Source organism: Cydia amplana, chromosome 5 (assembly GCF_948474715.1).
Source record: "Cydia amplana chromosome 5, ilCydAmpl1.1, whole genome shotgun sequence".
Classification (NCBI taxonomy): Eukaryota; Metazoa; Arthropoda; class Insecta; order Lepidoptera; family Tortricidae; genus Cydia; species Cydia amplana.
Window position 1 is genome coordinate 15,280,762 of NC_086073.1, and position 20,829 is coordinate 15,301,590.

The 20,829-nt window shown below is 37.6% G+C and overlaps 1 protein-coding gene across 1 annotated transcript in view; it reads left to right on the forward strand.

The window, feature by feature from the left end:
* Positions 1–20,829, forward strand: part of LOC134648261 (serine/threonine-protein kinase fray2) — a 71,402-nt gene that overhangs the window by 42,844 nt on the left and 7,729 nt on the right. The window contains exons 3-5 of the mRNA XM_063502750.1: positions 15,062–15,278; positions 18,108–18,400; positions 18,840–18,985. Of these exons, the coding sequence (XP_063358820.1) occupies positions 15,062–15,278; positions 18,108–18,400; positions 18,840–18,985 (656 nt within the window). The remainder of the gene's footprint in view (positions 1–15,061; positions 15,279–18,107; positions 18,401–18,839; positions 18,986–20,829) is intronic.

A 20,829-nucleotide genomic window follows, 5' to 3' on the forward strand; every position in this document is an offset into this window, starting at 1 on the left:
TCCTTTGCGGATTAAATACTGACTGAGCTGAACTTTCATTCAATAACTGGAATGAATAAGTAGGCGTGTTTTATGGAAAACATTTTTGAAGTGAAAACTTCTTTAGCGGCGCTGGGCACTTTTTGAGGTGGGGAAAAAATGATAAACTCGAGACAGCGTAAGGCGATCACGTGACGGTAAGGGGCGTAAGGCGATCACGTGACCGTAAGCCCCGGCCACGGTGACCACTCATAATTTGAATGGCATTTAAATCAATAAAGAAAAACTCAATGTTATTAGACATTTATGTTGCGGACTCCTTTTCAAGACTCTTTACCTATGTTCAAATAATTTGACGTTGTCATTGCAGTATGTAAATAAACATGTCAATGAAAAAGTGTTATCTTATTTGAGAATGATAATAATATATAATAAATAAATAGAATACCTCCGCTAAACGTATGTATCGTGTTACCGGGCGTCGGTAACATAGTGAGGTGAGTTTTCACTTCTATCGGAACTCCCGGAGTGCAACCGTTGTTGCTTGTTTTTGTAACTGGATTTAATGAATATAAATTATAAAGTTATATCTGCAAATGGTGAGGCAATCAGTACGCAGTTCTTTGAAAAAAAATAACTAAAACGATAATCAAAGATAAACAGCAATTTTATTCGAGAACAACATTAATAAAATCGATTCCCATAATTTATAGCCATAATTTAAATATTTATGACAATAACAGAAAACAGTCATAATTAATTCATATTGATCACGCCTTGTGGTGATCCTGTTGAGTTTTAAACAGTTTGTTAAATCATCAGAATCCTCCGCGACTTGATATTTTTACTGCCGTACTGTTTTATGCGGCTTTTAAATTCTCTCCACGGCTAAAGTCATTCACACCACAGTTAAATTATCATTAAATTCCGATCAGCATAGTGATAAAATTAAGATAGTATCTTACACATTATACTCGTACTGCACTGCAATGCTGCACAAAATTATGTGCGTTCCTATCAAATAGCATTTGTATCGTTTCGTATGTGCTACTTTCTATTTATTTGGTTACTCTATTATGTTCTCGAAATACCAATTTTACGCATGTATTAGCTAAACAAGACTCATAAACGTAATTATGTTCCATTGTATTGTAACATCGTTAGAAAGTATGACGTTTCGTCATACTATATAAATATCTATTCATTGAAATAATGCGGTGAACGACAACGCTCAAAGAAAAGCTTCGTATGATTGCTAAGATGGTAGGATTGGTAGGTATACCTATGCATGATACCGGTGACGCGTGGGAGCCTCATTGTGACGAACTTATTACGTTACTCGCTGGTGGAGCGGCTTGGATGTGGAACAAATAAGTTTATTGACAAGGAGAATGATACACCTTTATAAGAATACATAATTATTTAAAGTAGACTACAACTGTTTATCTCTGCTTTATGATTTTATTTAGCAGTGCATCATTCTTTGGCGTCGACTATAATTAAAATCAAACATAAACATATTAGGTATATACCTACTCGTAATTTTATAACCTACCTAGACAAAAATCCCTAGACAAATTTCAGATTCGGTCAGAGCGTGTTCCTGGCAAACGAAGGGATTCCATTACTCGAGCTTATCTTACGCTAATATCGTCTTCGGATTTCCACATGTATTTCATACCGAATAGACTTCGTGGGGCCTTTTCCAACCGACTGCCGTATTACATTACTCGCACATTTGCATTCACCCAATATCCGGAACCCTTCTCGTACCAACTCTGCTGTCCTGGTACAATGCGATTAACATCACCTCGATTCGATGTCATGTCATACGTAGAATCGTAGATGTTTGATTTATGGTTTAACCTTGTTCCATTTTCTCTTCTTCTTCTTCAACCTAGCGAAACCCCGGCCTAGCGCCAGGGTTCGCTTTCCTGCTTAGTCTTCTCCACTTTACCCGGTCTTCGGCATCCTCAGGTGTGAGATTGTTCTCTTGCATGTCCGCCGTCACGACGTCCAGCCAGCGCTTCTTAGGCCTACCGCGGCCGCGTGATCTAGGGCCTTGGACAGTGAGATTGAGGCATCTATTTCCGACGTAGTCTACCGGTCTGCGGTGTATATGGCCATTACAATTTAATCTGACCGAATGTTACTTTTGTAGAAGTTAAAAAATGATTTCTACCTAAACATTTTCATAAACATAAACATTTTCAGTGAAATGAAATTGTCGTTTTGTATTGTATGACAGGCTGGTGTAACCGGGAAAGCGCGAAATAATTTATTAGATGTAGGTACTCACGGACGCCGCTCGTTCCAGACGTTTTTACTTCCCTGACGACTCAATAAATTCCGTGTTGTTACACCACCAGCGATAAACTGAGAGTTACTACCGACAGCCAAGTAAGGGTGATAGGACGGCCCGTCGATAAAAAAATCTATTCGCAATCATGAACCTATAATATTACGGACAGAGTTTCGCTTACAACACAACTGTGATTCCAACATCCACCAGTTTCATAGTATTTACGCGTGACACACACACATTGACAGCCCACATCCACCAGTTTGCCGTCAGACGAATCGAAACGTCATTAAAGTAAACATGTCGAAGAAAAATATAAAATATCGCGGCATGCGTAGTTAAATCCTGCTAGAATTGTACCGATCGAAAGAAAAAAAGTCACGGAATAACTTTTCATACTTAAGTTTATCAATTAGTACGTAAAATCACGATAATTTGTTGTTTATAAATTATCAAACTGCAAAACAGGAGTGTGACCAGAAACATGAATAGGGTAATTTCCCGAAAGTAGGGTAATTGATACCCTTCTTATTAAATCATTATGTATTAAGAGATCATTTAGGTAAATGTTTAAATTATTGATTGTGCATTTCAAACTAGGTTGGTATGGTAATTTCCCGATACTAAGGAGATTAGACGCTTACATGCATGTTTGATAGTTAACGTTTGTTTGTTATGTATTATATTTCTTTTGTTGAAAACCATATATGATTCAAGTTAAATGTATAAATTAAAAAAACATGACGAACTGATTTCATTACGATGCTAACTATCATTATTCATTAGGTATTGAAAATAATGTTTGCACAAAGTAATTGTGCAATATTGCGCATTTTCAAGACCTATAAAATCAGATACGTACACACCTTTTTTATTGTCTAACGTAAAACTGTCCTAATTTTTTTATTTGAAAACAAGGACGATATTAAAAGTAATTGTTTCACCATTAGGGGAGAATTTGTGTTACATGGTAACACTCGTCTACACGCACACATTCAAACCGTCCGCCATTGCAGTGTCACAGTTTGTCTTAGGTGACAGTCCGTCCGTAATATTCTAGGTCCATGTTCGCAATGTAATTTTTACCGCTTTAATGGGTTACTTTATAGGATATTTCGAAAGCAGGAAATTAGATTTAAGGTAACAGCAATTCCCTACTGAGATGATGATATGTCCTATAATGTGTCCTTATCATTACAAATAATAGCTTGTCTTTTCATTACACTTGCTCGAAAAGGGTGTTATTCCATAATTTCCACAACACGCAGCAGCGGTACAGGGGGTAATGGTGAAGGGGAGAGAGAGAGAGAGAGAGAAGATGTTACTTCACAACAATACCAATCAAATCAGAACCATGCAGCTTTTAAGAGGAATATTTTTTAAGCGTTAAAACTAATTTTGCAATAAATGTACTAAAATATTTTATTCGAATATTTTATTAATAAGCTATTCTACATTGAATATTATGCTTACCTACTCGTAAATATAGGTTCTTGTACCGACACTATTTTCAACCATTGGGTTTGTCTTAAATATGTACTAGTTTCATCGGAAGTGTAATAACAATGACTAAAAACCTGATGTTTAAGCTGGATAATTTCTTGACGAGGACGATGTGCAGGGATCTGATATTCGGATCGATATTTACCTAAACTTTGGCGGCGTGAACGGTATGGAGACGGACTCAACTTTATTTTCGTAATAAATTTCCCGGGATTTCCCGGGATTTGTTAACTATGTAACAAGGCAATCTAAACTCATATTTGAACATTTTAATACGCTTATTTATTATGTATTTAATGTAATTTACTATGGAGAAATATTAAATTCAATGTACCTGAGATTTATTCAACTAGCGAAGTATCATTATCATAACTTAGTTTAACGGAACTTGTCGTGAGTACTAGTACTTTTAAAACTACGAGTACTTTAGAAATTGTTTTCCTTCGACGTTTCAAGGACGACATTATGCCCGTGGTCTCAAATTTTTGCCCTTCCGCTATCTCTGCTACCGCCATTGTCTTACGCATAGCAGGTAAAAAAAGACGGGCAATACAAAGAAAATTCGTCACCACGTGTACTTTAGGTATGTACGTGGGCTTTATCTTAGAGATTAAGTGGGGTGTTGAGAGTAATATTAATACTATTCATTTAATAGTTTTCGAAAGTGCATAGATCGTTCGTTGCTGTACTGTACATGCATTCGGGTGTATTATTTACTTTGGTTTTACGTTTCTACTCGGCTATTCAACAACGGTTTCGGCTTTGCTTTGTGATTTGGATTTTGGATTATTTTTCAACACCGACTTGTGCTTTGGATTCCCGGACCTTTGTGTTTCCTGTGACAACATATTTCCTTACAAAAATTGTCAAAAATAGCCATAAACTAAACATGTAGGTAAATTTGTACCATCTTATGTCATTTCGTGCGATCCCGGAGTCCCGGAGCATATTTATTAAACTTATAATAAAAAAGAAGCCGACTCCATATTTTCCCAACAATTTCCGGAATTTTGCCAAGTTTAGGTAAATATCTATCCGAATATCCGATCCCTGACGATGTGTTATTAATAATAAATTTCATTTCATTTCATTAATTACGACTGAGTTTTGTTTTACTCTGTTAACAATTTTGGTCATATTTAAGTCGACAACTCCTTCAGAGATTGAAAGGATAAATTTTGAATTAAAAGACCCGCCAAATCATGTTTTCGTTGACGTTGATAATTAAATATGTGTCGAGTAATGATGGCGTTCATTACGGGTTAGGTAACACAAAGTTCTTCGCGAGATTGGTAATAGTACATTACTGCAGACGCCGGGAAAGAAGGGCTTGCCGGGTGAGTAGGTATAGCCGGCCGACCGTAGGGAGGCCAGATAGTGATACGAAGCCGGCAAGACCTTTTCACGGCTAGGCATGTATAGTGCTTTTCTCAAACATGCAATGAAATAAAAAATACACCACTCAAAAAAAACAAATTTATAATAAAAATCCAACTTCATAACAAAAGTTTTTTAATTTTCCTTCCAATCCCGCCATAATTGTTTTTTTTTTACGGAAGTCGTCCGTATTTCGCGTGTGTAGTGTTCGAATAGACCTTATTAGGGCCATTATACACAATCTGATGATAAGAATCTCAATTTCTATAAATAAAATAAATGCAGAGGATTTTAAATATTGTCTATGGTCTCTGGTGACTTACGTGTAGACAAAATTTTAAATTTATTCATTGAATCATACAGATTCGTATTCTTAATATCAGTACGTTCGTGTATAACAGGCGTTAACACGGATATTTTGGTCCGATAACCATTCATTCACTAAAAATAAAAAATAAAAAATATAATTCGGCTGTTTAGCCTGTTCATGGACACAGACCCCATGTTTACATTAGAATTTAAAAAAAAATTACTTCCCGGCCTAGGCCTTCAATTTCGTATGAAATTCCTTTACAGTTCTCTGGAGTTGCTCCGCCCTAAACGTGATACTTCGAAGCCTGTTATAACGCCCGGAGCGACGACATTTCATTGCATGTTTGAGAAAACGTTATTATTTAGCATTTCGTGACATAGCATGTCTAATGTACACATTTACACTTCACTAAGCCGATGCGAGATACGGTGTATTATAAATTTAGCGTAGCGATTACGTTCATATGTACAGGGGCAGACACGTGCTAATATTGCGTTATACTTAAAAGAACACAATAGGGATTTGTTGCAACAACACCATCATCTTATACGTCGTTTACATTTGAATAACTATGACTAAAACTCTTTGTATGCTAATTAAGGGCCACGAAACTAAGCGATTTTTTAAGTCTTTTCTCTAGAAGTGCTTTTAGGTATTTCCTAGCCGAAACAGTCAGCAAATTTAAATGAATCATTTTTAATGCTACATCTGCGGGCGCAGCACGGTTCCATTTTTATCGCATATCACCATGCCCGTCCCTTTCGCACTTACATACTTGTTAGAACGTGACAGGCATGGTGACAAGCGATAAAAACGCGACCGTGCTACGCCGCCTGGTCTATTCAGCTATCTACGCTTTTCACCTTACTGTTCCATTTGGTCAATGGTCCTTAGCGGAGATTTTATGAGACCAGCCGCGTATGATCGGAGGTGCTGACTGTTTTATAGCCCGTCACAGTCTCGCGTAATAGCTCCCTGAAATGATATTAGGGAATTTCCCATTTCGGCATCCCTTATTCGCATCGCCTAATATACACCCGAAAACTAAAAGAATCTCTTTCATGTAATATATTTTCGTATCATCAAATCTTTCTACACAAGCGCGATAGGTACGAGCGGACATCGTATGAATAATTTATTTAGTTATTATCACGTCTCTTTGTTTCCTTATTCTCTTATTTCGAAGCAAAGAAAGGAGCTATTTCCACATCGCCTTTGACGACGCTGGCGGCGATGCGGCCTCCTCAAAATGTTTGCTAGCAAACATCAGACTATCGCAACAATGGCTCTTATCTGTTGGCAACGAAACCGTCACGCGAGGCTGCACGATGAGGGCCTATAATTTCATAACTCAGCACTAATGTAACTTTGAAGCATTTCTTTTATTTACTTACATCCAAGATATGATAAAGTGTACGTGCGTTTGTTCCCTTGAAAAGTTTCGAAACTTAGCCTGTGGAGATAATCCTCCGTCAAACAAGATTAACCAAAGTCACCGATGCGTTTCAGTGACAAAATGCTGCGTAAGAACAAGCGACTTTTACACAAACTTTATGGACAGCCTCGTATTTCACAAGTTTAAAAAGTACCATTTGTGTTCGCAGTAGCTTCATAAATCCTTGATACGAAATTGCTACGAAGCTCATGTTTTAGCCCATTTACTAAAGTCGATGTAGTTAGTAGATTGGAGTCCCCACAACTCCCCATAACATAAGTTTGAAGTTAATAAAGGAACTTCGGCGTTGAATTCCAATAATTCCGGCTGCACAACGTAAATTGTTGGTCTTAGAGAAATATGGGCACCTACGTATCTACCTACCTATATTTTATTGCAGATAAAGCATATTCAATTAAATAGTATAGATATAAATCTAGTTGTCCTCGTTTCTGAGGTTATTGGAGAGCGAATACGATTGCGACTAATTCCAGCTGTTATAAGGGATTCCGCGGCTTCCCTTCGGACTGGCTGGGACCCCAGCGTCCTTATCTTTGCAATTTCGTACAATCCCCGCTTTACTCTTGAGTTTTCGTTTTGAAATGTATTCCGCTGCGAGGTTCTCCAAATTGAACTGCATTGAATTAATCCAACGTTGATTGAAAAGTTCGTGCTCGGGTTTTGGATTTCGAGGAAAACAGAATTCCTGAAGGTATTTATTCCTCTTCAGGCTTTGGGTCCATTATCTCAAACATGTTTATGAATATCAATGACATCGTTAGCGGTCCTGTTTAGAAAGTGAATCGCAAAAAGAAAAAATACTGATAAATATGTAGGTCAACTTTTGGAGCTCCCACGGATATTCGCGAATGGACAATAATCCATTTCGGCTTGTTTACGCGCGCTCACTGCAGGATATAAAACCCCCTTTGATGCCGTTTTTACCGGTGCCGTGCTATTCGCAGTCGGGTTTATCCGCGGGACTCATTAAAGGCCGTCTGACGTGGGTGATGCGAGGTTCATTTACATTTGGAGAGATTTGGGCCCATCAAAAATGTATACGTGACACAAAATGCCTCACTAAATTTGTTTATTAAACTGTTTTCACAACAGCTTTGGACGTGTTTGCGAAGGCAACACCGGAATTTCGTTTATATCTGTGTATTTAAATTTTAGACAGGATAACTGAAAACTGTTAAGGGGTATAAACAGTCTAAAAGTTCCGACTTGTTCCAGTTGTTCCAAATTATCTACATTTAGGAAAATATAGATACTACACGTTACATGACCTATTACAACATATTCCTAAAGAATGTTTTGTCTTTTGGAACCAAGATTCGTAAATGTATATAATCTACAATGTTTGTTAGTTAATACTATTTAAAAAATGCGCAATGAACTAGTTGAACAGAATCGCGTAACAGCGAGCTTAATGAAATTTATCCGGATTCATTCAATCAAACTAAATCTGGAACAAGACGGCTTTTTCAATTGCATTGTAAAATTGAATCAATTTACAAATTAACAAACTTAAATTGGCCGCATAGCTGTTGTTTACAACTTACATCAGTCGGTAGCGGCCCAATCGTTCGGGAAATTATCGAGGTGAAGGAAGTTGTGCTACGTCGTAGGGTTGCCATAGCAACGGCGCCCTGAATTAGGCGAATGATGAGCTCGCCCCTCGACCTGTTCGATTCACGAACGTGTATCAAATGGGAACCCTGAAATTGAGTTGGCATTTGGAGCAGTACTCAATTGAGTTTTTTCAGTTAGTTGGGTAAGTAGTGTAGCGTGGTGGTAGGGGAGGTTGTTTTTCTTGTACCTACAGCTATATTATGTACGTGCAAAGTTTTATCAAACCTATATTGCACAATCAAGTTCTGCTTTAATTCGTGTCTGTCAGACCAGCAGCTACCTCGTTAAAAACTTTTAATCCACTTGCCATGTGAACTTCACTCGTTCTTTCTTCGTCTTTAATAAAACTTCGTTAAGTTCTGTAATGAACAAAGTTACTATCTATTTTGAACTCTTACTTTGTAAATTTAACCAAGAAAAGACAAAAAGATTTCAATGTTCCGTCTGTTAAACGTCTGCTTATTCAAGTTAAGTTTGCTAAACCTTATTTGAGTTCCCTCCAATTAATAGTGCAAGTTACTTGTTTCTCTTTTGAGGACGTCGCGACGGAGAGGTCTTTGACCGCCGCAGACGCCTCCCCATCGTCATGACAACGAATACCTACGTGGTCCCTACACGAGTTTCTGTAAAGGGTATGAGCTTGAAAAAGCTTATTATGAAAGCCTAACCAACTTATAACCAGTTTTTATACCTCATTAAAATTATGCTTTTAGCGTCTGCGCTGCCAAAGGTACTAGTTTTTTTTAAATAACATTATGTTTTTCGTTCATTGTCCATAGTTAACCGTGAAATATACGTTAAGTGTCTGTACTACAGAAGAGTCCTCTCTGGATAAAAGCTGGTTTCATTAAGGTAATTAATTTGCGGGTTTACATTTTCTAGACAACAAAGCCGTGTTGTTCTTAGCCAGGTTTAGCCATTTATCTTCCACTATTCGAATGCAAATAAGGTTGCTGAACCAGGGTAGGAACCCACGTCGGCAGAAGGTCTAAAAATTAGAATTAAGTAAAAAAAAACCTTGACTGTAGATTTAGTTGCCTTTTACTTATTTTCACTGTTACGGTGAGAATTGTGTAAACAAACATAATATCTAGTATCTATGCTGAAATTCCTTTGTGCGTTTTCGGGCAATTTTCGTTATAAAATTACATGAACCTGTAACAAATTATGTAATTGTACCTACACTACTAGGTACTGCTTTCTGTTAACCTACTATTTTTTGATGTTTATATATATTATATAGTAACATAAATTTGAGCAGAGTTATCTTCTGAAATCTAAATAATGACAGTATTTAGTGATCGCTCCATCATATATTCATAACAACTAACTCTATTGTTGATGTTTGTTACAATTGTTAAAATGTAAACATTTGTCGTTATGACGGATAGGCATCTTCATAATATTGGCTACGACGGCACAAATAAGCCTGATGGGAATTATTTTATCTTGCCCTCGCCTAAAGTAACCAACGTTCTTCTATTGTATTAGTGGAGTTGACTGTGCGTTGTGTTATCACGTGTTTATTGTTATTGCCTCCCGTCTGGCAAATTTTGTTAGGGCTGTCGGCTCGGCACTAATATCTGGAATGCTTGGTATATTCATTAAATTGTTTCTGAAGCTTCGCTTTTATGGCTATGTAACTTTACTTCAATATTAGACATAATATATACTTATTTGAATTGTTAATTTTAGTGAGTAGTGTCATCTCACAAATACTTATTTGCTTTAATCGGGATTTAATCCTAGAAAAGACTTGCTTCGTAATTCACAACCAAATTAGATGTCACGTCGTCGTAAAAATATTAGTATCACCGTGATAATGTAAAGCTCTTCTCAAATATTTTTACCCTATTCGGTGGCGAATGCCCTAGTCCCAAAACGCACTATTAGTCAATACACTCTAATTTCGAAAGCCCCTCTTCTCATAAGAAACTATGCCCAAAATACCATATTTCCAAAAAGGCTCATTTTCGATTTACACGAGAACCATTGAGAACTAGTCCCAAAATACACCTTTCCCAAAATACCCCAAATTGTGTTCACCTGTGCGTGGCGTAATACTTTATTCCCATAATGCATAGGTCTCAAAACACTCTAGTTCCAAAATACCCTATTTTTTGGAATGTCTCCTTGTGATTGCTTTCAGCCGTAACCATTACCCGTTTGATGCCAAAAATATTTTTTGCAAAAATAGGATTTATTTAATTATTATTTTGAGCTATACAGGGTGTAATCGTTAAGTGTTGCTCGGCGATAGTTCCGTAAACATAGCAGATATCAGAAAATTTCAAATTGATATCGAAAGTTTTTCACTTTTTATTTTACTAAGTTACAGCTTTATAGTATTAAATTAACGATCGGACGGACGAACTGACGGACAGACAGACACGGCGAAACTATAAGGGTGCCTAGTTGACAACGGAACCCTAAAAACGTCCTTTGTCATTGCCATTGGTGAACTTAAAAAACACTAATAGGTATTGACGGCACTGACGTCCTTTTACGGAAATAATAGGGTATCTTTACTATCTATTTTGGTAAATACGCATCCTCAAAAGCATCAAAATAATGCATATTTTGAAAGCAATCACAAAGAGACATTCCAAAAAAATAGGGTATTTTGGAACTAGAGTGTTTTGAGACCTATGCATTATGGGAATAAAGTATTACGCCACGCACAGGTGAACACAATTTGGGGTATTTTGGGAAAGGTGTATTTTGGGACTAGTTCTCAATGGTTCTGGTGTAAATCGAAAATGAGCCTTTTTGGAAATATGGTATTTTGGGCCTAGTTTCTTATGAGAAGAGGGGCTTTCGAAATTAGAGTGTATTGACTAATAGTGCGTTTTGGGACTAGGGCATTCGCCACCGAATAGTTTTTACCGCCTACAGATCTCTTGTTAACGCTTCGAGGTAGGATCGTTAACATTTGTCGAATTTCTTATTCTAAGTAGTCATTGTAGGTTAGAGAAGCTGCGGGTACATCTCTGCCCAACGTGCAACTACCTTAAGTTACACTGTAGAATCTGTTCGAACGTGTACTTTATTGTGCTATATTACGGTCTACGATTGAGTGAGCTTTCCAGTGTGACATAGAAAGGCTGCTTAGACGATTGCTTTTATTTTGGAAATGGTTTGGTTTCTCATAGCTTTTAGATTGCAATGGTGGTTTTATACTAACAGCCTGCAGTGCAGTTAACACTCGGTTGATCTACGTAAAATTGTATTCCATTGCTGTGTATCGATTGCATATATATCGGTTCATTTGTAGAGTGAAAAAGTAGGGCGTGGTAGAATATACGATTTGGTTTTTAAAATGCGAGAAATCCTAATAGGTTTCCACAATGTTGTGCTGTCTACAGAACACTTATTTATAACATGAACGATCTATAATGTATTAAGTGTAGACAAACATTTAATTAACGTTCCTATTTCTCTCAAAACATTGAGCTGGACGCGCCAAAGAAATATACATACAAACTCACACTTGAAACTTAACCTCTTTAAGGCTACCACCAGTTTGGCACTGACATATTCGCTAGCATAGAAAGTAAGTTACACAAACGTTAGCGAATATGTCAGTTTGACACTGCTAAGGCAGTCGTGGTAAGGCTACTTGTTCATTGAGTAAAAACTGGTGACATCCGCTCGCCTATACAGATGAGCGATCCTGATGAGTGATCCCAGCATTCCCAGCACATGTACAAGCTGATGGACCGTGAATGGGTCGCACAGGATACGCGCTCCGGTTCACCTATTGTCGTCTTGCGCAGTGCACCGTACCTACATGCATCGTACCCATGATGATAACACCTAAATTATCCGCTAGGTTGTTCAGTTCAGCCTTGTTCTATAATTAAACATAGAACGAACGTTGATATCCGTCAGCCTAGACAGATGAGCGACCCTGGCATGGCATCCCGACGCATGTCTCAGTTGATGGACCGCCAATGGGTCGCGCTCCATCGCACCCATTGTCGTCTTCTGCGTTGCAGCGTACCTCTGCAACGGGCCCGTGAAGATTTAGTTACCAGTATTATCTGTTGAGACAACTGTACAACTATTTTATTGAAATCAATCAATAGCTTTACTAATTAACACTACCCCCTGAATATTACTAATTTGTACATACTAGAACAAATTAAATTATTTTCAGAAAATATTTTAATTTGTTATTATTTCGAGTAGTCACACTACTATATAAATTATAAACTCTATTATCTTAGTATATGACATTTATTTCAGTTTATTACTAATTTGTATTTTAATAGGGGTTTGGCTGCAAATGCACAGATAGTTTATTATATTAATAACCTGGATTAACATCATATAACTCTTACGAGTATATCCCAAAAATACACAAGGTACATTAGAAGTCGCCGAAATATCTTAATATCTTTAAAGAAAGTTAATTTTGTAGTCTATCCAAATATGTGAATTTTGGGTTTAAGTTTTATACATACGAAGGTCGAAGGGATTAAGTAGCTTTGTTGAATTTGCATTTTAAACAGCAGCAAAAGCAGTGTGATTGATGATTTCGTTGCGTGCCTGATAAAGGGTAGTTTCCTGAACGACATGTTTGCAAAAATAACCAGGAAGTAACGTTCTACTATTTTTAGTTATATATGTACCTATAGCACAGCGGGACATACGCGGCAACTCGACGTAAACCAATAAAAACGTTAATATCACGTAAGCTGCCAATTTCGCTGTTGATTATCCGTTCCATTTTTTATCTCGTTAGACGACGTAGGTATTATCATCTTCCTCGCGTTGTCCCGGCATTTTGCCACGGCTCATGGGAGCCTGGGGTCCGCTTGGCAACTAATCCCAGTAATTGGCGTGGGCACTAGTTTTTACGAAAGCGACTGCCATCTGACCTTCCAACCAAGAGGGTAAACTAGGCCTTATTGGGATTAGTCCGGTTTCCTCACGATGTTTTCCTTCACCGAAAAGCGACTGGTAAATATCAAATGATATTTCGTACATAAGTTCCGAAAAACTCATTGGTACGAGCCAGGGTTCGAACCTGCGACCTCCGAATTGCAAGTCGCACGCTGTTACCGCTAGGCCACCAGCGCTTTTTATTGTGCTATATTACGGTCTACGATTGAGTGAGCTTTCCAGTGTGACATGGAAAGGCTGCTTAGACGATTGCTTTTATTTTGGAAATGGTTTGGTTTCTCATAGCTTTTAGATTGCAATGGTGGTTTTATACTAACAGCCTGCAGTGCAGTTAACACTCGGTTGATCTACGTAAAATTGTATTCCATTGCTGTGTATCGATTGCATATATATCGGTTCATTTGTAGAGTGAAAAAGTAGGGCGTGGTAGAATATACGATTTGGTTTTTAAAATGCGAGAAATCCTAATAGGTTTCCACAATGTTGTGCTGTCTACAGAACACTTATTTATAACATGAACGATCTATAATGTATTAAGTGTAGACAAACATTTAATTAACGTTCCTATTTCTCTCAAAACATTGAGCTGGACGCGCCAAAGAAATATACATACAAACTCACACTTGAAACTTAACCTCTTTAAGGCTACCACCAGTTTGGCACTGACCTATTCGCTAGCATAGAAAGTAAGTTACACAAACGTTAGCGAATATGTCAGTTTGACACTGCTAAGGCAGTCGTGGTAAGGCTACTTGTTCATTGAGTAAAAACTGGTGACATCCGCTCGCCTATACAGAACTCGACGTAAACCAATAAAAACGTTAATATCACGTAAGCTGCCAATTTCGCTGTTGATTATCCGTTCCATTTTTTATCTCGTTAGACGACGTAGGTATTATATCGATACATAATACATATATCCATCGGTAAAATAATCTGTTGTTTCCAATTCAAAGGTATATTGCTGAAAAACATTTTAACAAGTGTCGATTACATTATCTATCTGTTCATGAACTTAATTTTCATTGGGGATAATCGTATCAAAATTCGGGGAATCGCATAATTAAATATTCCGTCCCGTCCAGTGTAAGTACGGATCTCATTCCATTCTGTGCCCATTGTTCGGAGCCACGCCGTGAAACGTATGCCCATACATTATCTATTCATTTGGCCAATGATTGAGCGTTTTTGCATATCACAGGGGACTGTGGAAAATGAGTTCACAAAACACAGACTGCGGTTTATTTGTGTTACATTATGTATTTGAGTTTGGTTGTTTGTCGAAAATACTGTTTATCGAAGCTCTTTCATCTAACTAAAATACTTTCATCTCAAGGTTGAACGGGGGCGTTCGGAATAAGGTTTCATTTAATTAACTTATTAGCATATGTATAGCCAGCAGAATAGTGAAAGCCTTTTATTTATAGACGTTTACGTTTTAAGGGAAACTATGGTGAGATCATTTCAAAGCGTCACTATTCTGTTCAGATTATATTGTATCGTAAAGATTGAAAGTATTTACCGGGATAACAGGGCTAATTCTTAACATGTTTCTCGCGCTTATTATGAGAAAATAAATTTAATAAAGAAAACTATCTCCTCTTTCCAGGGGACGAAACTATGGATTATAATGGAATATCTCGGCGGCGGGTCGGCGCTAGACCTGATGAAGGCGGGCAGCTTCGAGGAGATGCACATAGCAGTGATCTTGCGCGAGGTGCTGCGGGGGCTGGACTACTTGCACTCGGAGCGGAAGCTGCACCGGGACATCAAGGCGGCCAACGTGCTGCTCAGCGAGATGGGCGACGTCAAGCTGGCCGACTTCGGTAAGATACATGTCTCATGTACGAGAGAGTTGATGAGCGAGCGAGACCTCCCCTTTCCGGGCGAGGTGCGGGGGCTGGGTTGCCTGCAATCGGAACGTATATAAATATTATATGAAACTTTTTCATGCAGATCTATTTCCTACTGTTTAGCCAATCATAGCATTAGAAATTTGGCGCATTTTTATGCACACTAAAGTAATAGCACACTAAAAATGGTTATTTTTTTTCTCAAGTGCTCAAATGTTAACTGGAAGATATCGTTTAGCTGGGCAAGTAGACACGTGTAAAATGTAGGCCATAGGTTATAATATCTATAAGTGCTTATTATAAATAGTGATAGGTAACTCCTAGGGCTCTCCATGACTCTTGCCTTATCGGAACGCGATAGCTTGGTTAGATACTGATATAAAATAATAAAGTATGACATCAGCCTCATAAGCTTATCAAAGTAACTACATTTTTATATATTGTTCCATGATTTAATTAAAGAGCTCTAGATTTGTAGTACCATTTTTAATAAGTTATCAGCCTTTACTTACACCGCGTGCAGCGTTAGTTTTAACTGAAACGTTACTAATTCGTAGATTCGTACAAATCAAACATAATGCAAACTGAAATAACAGACGGCCGTCAAACACAATAGGCGGTGTAGTCTCGGCTTAATTTGATCGTTCGCTATGTGGAAAATGCGCGTCATTCCAATATGAAAATGCTTTGTCGGCTCGTTCGGGACTACTAAGTGATCAAAAACAAATATCCTGGACTCGGTTAGAAATAATTGTTGTATTATTGCCTTCTAAATTATTGCTAGACAGCTGATTATACAAATACATATTAAAACTGCTCGATTTCACACACTTCAAGTTTTTCTGTTCTCAATTTATTTTATCCTCAATAAAACTTTATAAATTCTCAATATTGACTTAATTACATGGGAAAATATATTAGTAGGTAATTAGCGATATTCGATAGCGTTCCAGTAATATTAATATGAAGGATGTGGGTAACCCCAACTAGTGACTGCCATATTTTTCCCGTTAAGATTAAACAGTATCATCCAAAACAACAGTATTTTAATACACGTTAATTATCCTGGATCTGCGCCTAATTTTTAATTAAGCTGAGTTCCTGATTCCACGCGCAAATATTGAATCAATTTAATTAAATGTATAATGCGTTTCGAATATGTTCCTTTTTGCACGGATATATTTAAAACAAGCGTGGATTGTGTGCGGACGAACCTAATTGATAATTGGGTATTGTAGCTCAGACGGGCGGGAAAATTTGATGTAATTTATTCAATTACACGTAATGATTGTAACGAGTCTACTAAGTGTTTTATGTGTAAGGGCGTCGCTTCAGAATTAGTATAATCAAATATTTGCTGGTAACCAACACCGTTTGTAGGCCGATGCTTCCTTTGTTACGCCGCGCAAGCGGCACGCTACTTTGAATAACATTATGTTATGATGCGACGTTTTACCTAATAGCTTCATAAATGGCTGCGCGATTTATCGTCCCAACGGGTTACACGATGAATACAGCAGTATTTTTATCGTACATGATCATTAAATTTTGTATTTTCATTTCGTTTGCCCATATACCATATACCTATTTTTTTTCATCACGGTTTTAATGTAAGTACTTAGATTATACTTATTAAACTGATATTAAGTAAGCAATAAAATACGTATTTTCTGTTTTGTATAGAGCTTCATTTTAAAATAGTGATTGTCGATTAAACCTGTAATAAAAGGCGGCGTTTCTTAAGAACTGGAGAGGTAAATTAGTTCTTAAAACTCTTTACAACCCTAATTGTCATATCATTATTTTATTATTCATTAATGCTGACTGGTTTTATACGATTATACCTTAAATATCTTTTCGAGGAGCTGAGTACTCAGTGTTTCCATTATTTTTGTATCTACTTTATACTTTATACTACAACAGTGATATTACTTATATGTACTTAAACACAAGTTTTAAGGACGAAAGAAATTTGTAATGCCTAAGGATGAAGGCTAGTTTTCAGGTTGTTAACGCAACTCTTTTTAAATGCATAAAATGTATGTCAGTCAGGGTAATCACATAGGTAGAGGAAACTCATTGCGGTCAATGCTGCGGAAAGTTTCTCATTTTCAGAAATTATTTCCTCTTGGGGCATTGAGCTTCGTATATTTTTTTGCTTTCGAATCGCCCTTTCTTCGCTTTACGCTAGAGATTTTACGTTAAAGAGCCGTAAATTTGACTCCGCACACATATTATCATGTCGTCCATACAATCTACATGGCAAGTGAAGCTATACGTTAGGGCGCCGGTTGGCGCTCGGCCAACGCGGAATGTTTGAGCTGTGATGCTTCGTACCCGCTGGTACGGTAAAAATTAACAACCTCGCCTGTATATGCGAAAGTGAATATTTCATGGCAGAAGGTCGCTCTAAAAACGTAAATTAAGCACCAGCAACCAAAATATACATCCTAAAGCCCTATTTAGACGGTTCAAGAACTTGCACGCGATTTTCGCTACGGTATATGGTCGATGGACTGAATTCATCGTACAGTCGGCCAAAAATGTGGTCTACCACCCTACGGTTGAGGTTCGTTTGAACGTCATGAGACAACAAGGTCAATTTCCCCTTGCAATAATATTATGTCAGTGACAATTGTCAACCTTAGCGATCGTTAGATCTCGCAGAAACTTTTGTCAAAACTGGTAGACTTCTTGGCCCACTGTACCTACTTTGTAGTTCTTGACCCGTCGAAATGGGGCTTTAGTCCTAATATGAGAACATTTCAAATAGGAATTCAATGTAACCTTTCACTATACCAGGTGTCGCGGGCCAACTAACGAACACCACCAGCAAGCGGAACACGTTCGTCGGCACGCCCTTCTGGATGGCGCCCGAGGTCATCAAACAGTCCTGCTACGACAGCAAGGCCGACATCTGGTCGCTCGGCATCACCGCCATAGAACTGGCCAAGGGCGAACCGCCAAACTCGGAGCTCCATCCCATGAGGGTGCTCTTCCTCATCCCGAAGAACAATCCGCCGCAGCTGACGGGTAGCTACTCCAAGTCGTTTAAAGAGTTCGTCGAAGCGTGCCTGAATAAGGATCCGGAAAATGTAAGTTACGATGTTGTGCTGTGTTTAGTGGCTAGTCGCTTGTACACGAGTTAGGGCTCATTTAGAAGCGCGAACTCGTATACGATTTTAGTTAAGTACATTGCGGACCATTGAGGTTACATCAATTCAGCCGACCGATCAAAGGACGCAATGTACTTAATGAAACTCGCATGCGAGTTCTCGCACCGTCTAAATGAGCCCTTACGATGAGGAAAATGAATTGAAAGATTAGGTTTAATTTGAGCTGGCCGTTATTTATCCTTGCTAAATTAGGCACGATGTATTTATTTATGTTCTTGTTCGGAGAAGCTATAAATTGGGTTATGAATAATTACGATGATCTATCACACCGGAAAGTCTTTGTGAACTGTCAACGAATTAGTCTTTTTGGGGCGTGCCTCTGCGCGATAAAATATAACATATGCGTTTCTGTTTACAGAGGCCAACGGCGAAAGAGTTATTAAAGTTCCAGTTCATCAGAAAGGCGAAGAAGAACTCGTATCTAATGGACCTTATAGATAGGTATAAGAAGTGGAAAGCGCAGCGGAGCGAGGAGAGCGAAACAGAATCGGAAAATTCAGATTCGTAAGTATACATAATCGCGCACCAATTAATGAAAAAAAGTGTGCACAAGGACAGTCAGCTGCAGAGAAAAGGTACCACCCCTGGTACACAAACTTCTATGGTGGTACCTTTTCTCTGCAGCTGACTGTACACACATTCCGCAAACAATGATTAGATAGCGTTCCAATCAGTGGTCACTTTTATTAAATTCGGCGTATATCATTCTGGGCTGGGTTAGAGCATTGGTCTAGATATTTAATCTTTTTGAGGTGAATAGTCAGATAAGAATCCAACTACAAAAATTAAATTAGTATATTCTGCAGTTCGGTACTGCAGAGTATTTGTAGAGAAAAAATATGTTTACCCAAAGCTCAATACCTATCTATCGCCCGCATGGGGGCGTTACAATGTGTATAAAAATTTGTAACTCTAACTGCTATAAACCCATTTTAATAGATTTACGACTTATTTTTCAATATATGGGTCGGCGCTTACTGTAATTTCGGCATAGCTGAGAATATTGGCCATCAAGACAGGAGGTGAAATACAAATAGACCTTTATAACTTCAGTCTGCATACATTACGTACATATTGATTTATTTTAAAGACGATTTAACATTATTTAATATGTACTTTAAAGCCACATTTATTGGCGCTATCTCCGCGATGAGCGTTCAAGATAAAGGTACCATTAATTTGCATAACGCATATTATTTTTATTAAATGAGTGTTGGGAAGGTCATTTGTAATCCGTTTGTTCGTTGGCCGTTTGATCATAAAACCTTATCTCAAAAATGGACGGCAAAGTCGACGTTGCCGGTTAAAAAATAGGTCGCGAAGTGCGTAGTTTATGGTCACTCAAAAAATTAAAAAGTTAAAAACATTGCAGTCTCGATTTCGGGACTGCAATGTTGCATACAAATTCTATTATTTAACGAGTTCCAAACTTTTTAAAACTTTAAATGGCCATATCAAATGAAGGCATAGGTCCATTAAACAGCCAAACAGATAATCAGCACTTATTATTATAATGTTGGTACCGCGACTATTTAGGTGTCTCAAATACGTTGGCGTCATTGATATAGTATAAAGAACTGGATACCCAATCAGCCGCCAAAAATGGCCCCACAAAAGTGATGTCAAAACAGATCATGCATTACTTTTTCGTTTAGTCTTGTTTGAAACGCTCAAATGTGAAGTTGTCAACAATTACGAAATGTGCCGTTAAAATATGTAAAAATAACAATGATAAAACAAGGAAAAAGGATGGAATGTATTTCTTTCGGTTAGTTCTTTGGATAGCATTACATAATTTATGTAATCTGGTGGTAATTTTATGGTTTTGAATAAATTAATTTGTTAGTACCAAAGAAGGGATGTTAAGGAACAAAAATCTAATGAGTCGATGTGAGGTCAATATTTTTTTATATTTTTATATGGAATTCATAAGAAATAATATTATGTTTAAATTCAAGATTTCCAAGAAAACCTATGCGACGTGCAAAGTGGACTGCTATTTAATTATAGCAAGAGATAGGGGTGATGCAGTTTTAAACAAGGCAAAACGGCACTTGTGTGTTCGGGCCATTTCCCTGTTTCCGACATATACACCACCAATAAGGGCTTATATCGACTAACTGTAAATGCTAAACCTGTCGGAACACAGTGACAACCACAGGATTTTTTTTATAAAGTATAGGTAGACTTTATAAAAAAAATCCAATCAGTATCTAAATGTCCACGTACACCCGCGCTATGAGTAAATGTAGATCTTAGATACACAGTTATTTAATAAGTAGAATTTATTTCAAGGAAATTAGTATTTAAAGACGTATACTTACGAATTAAGAATTTAATTTGTTTGA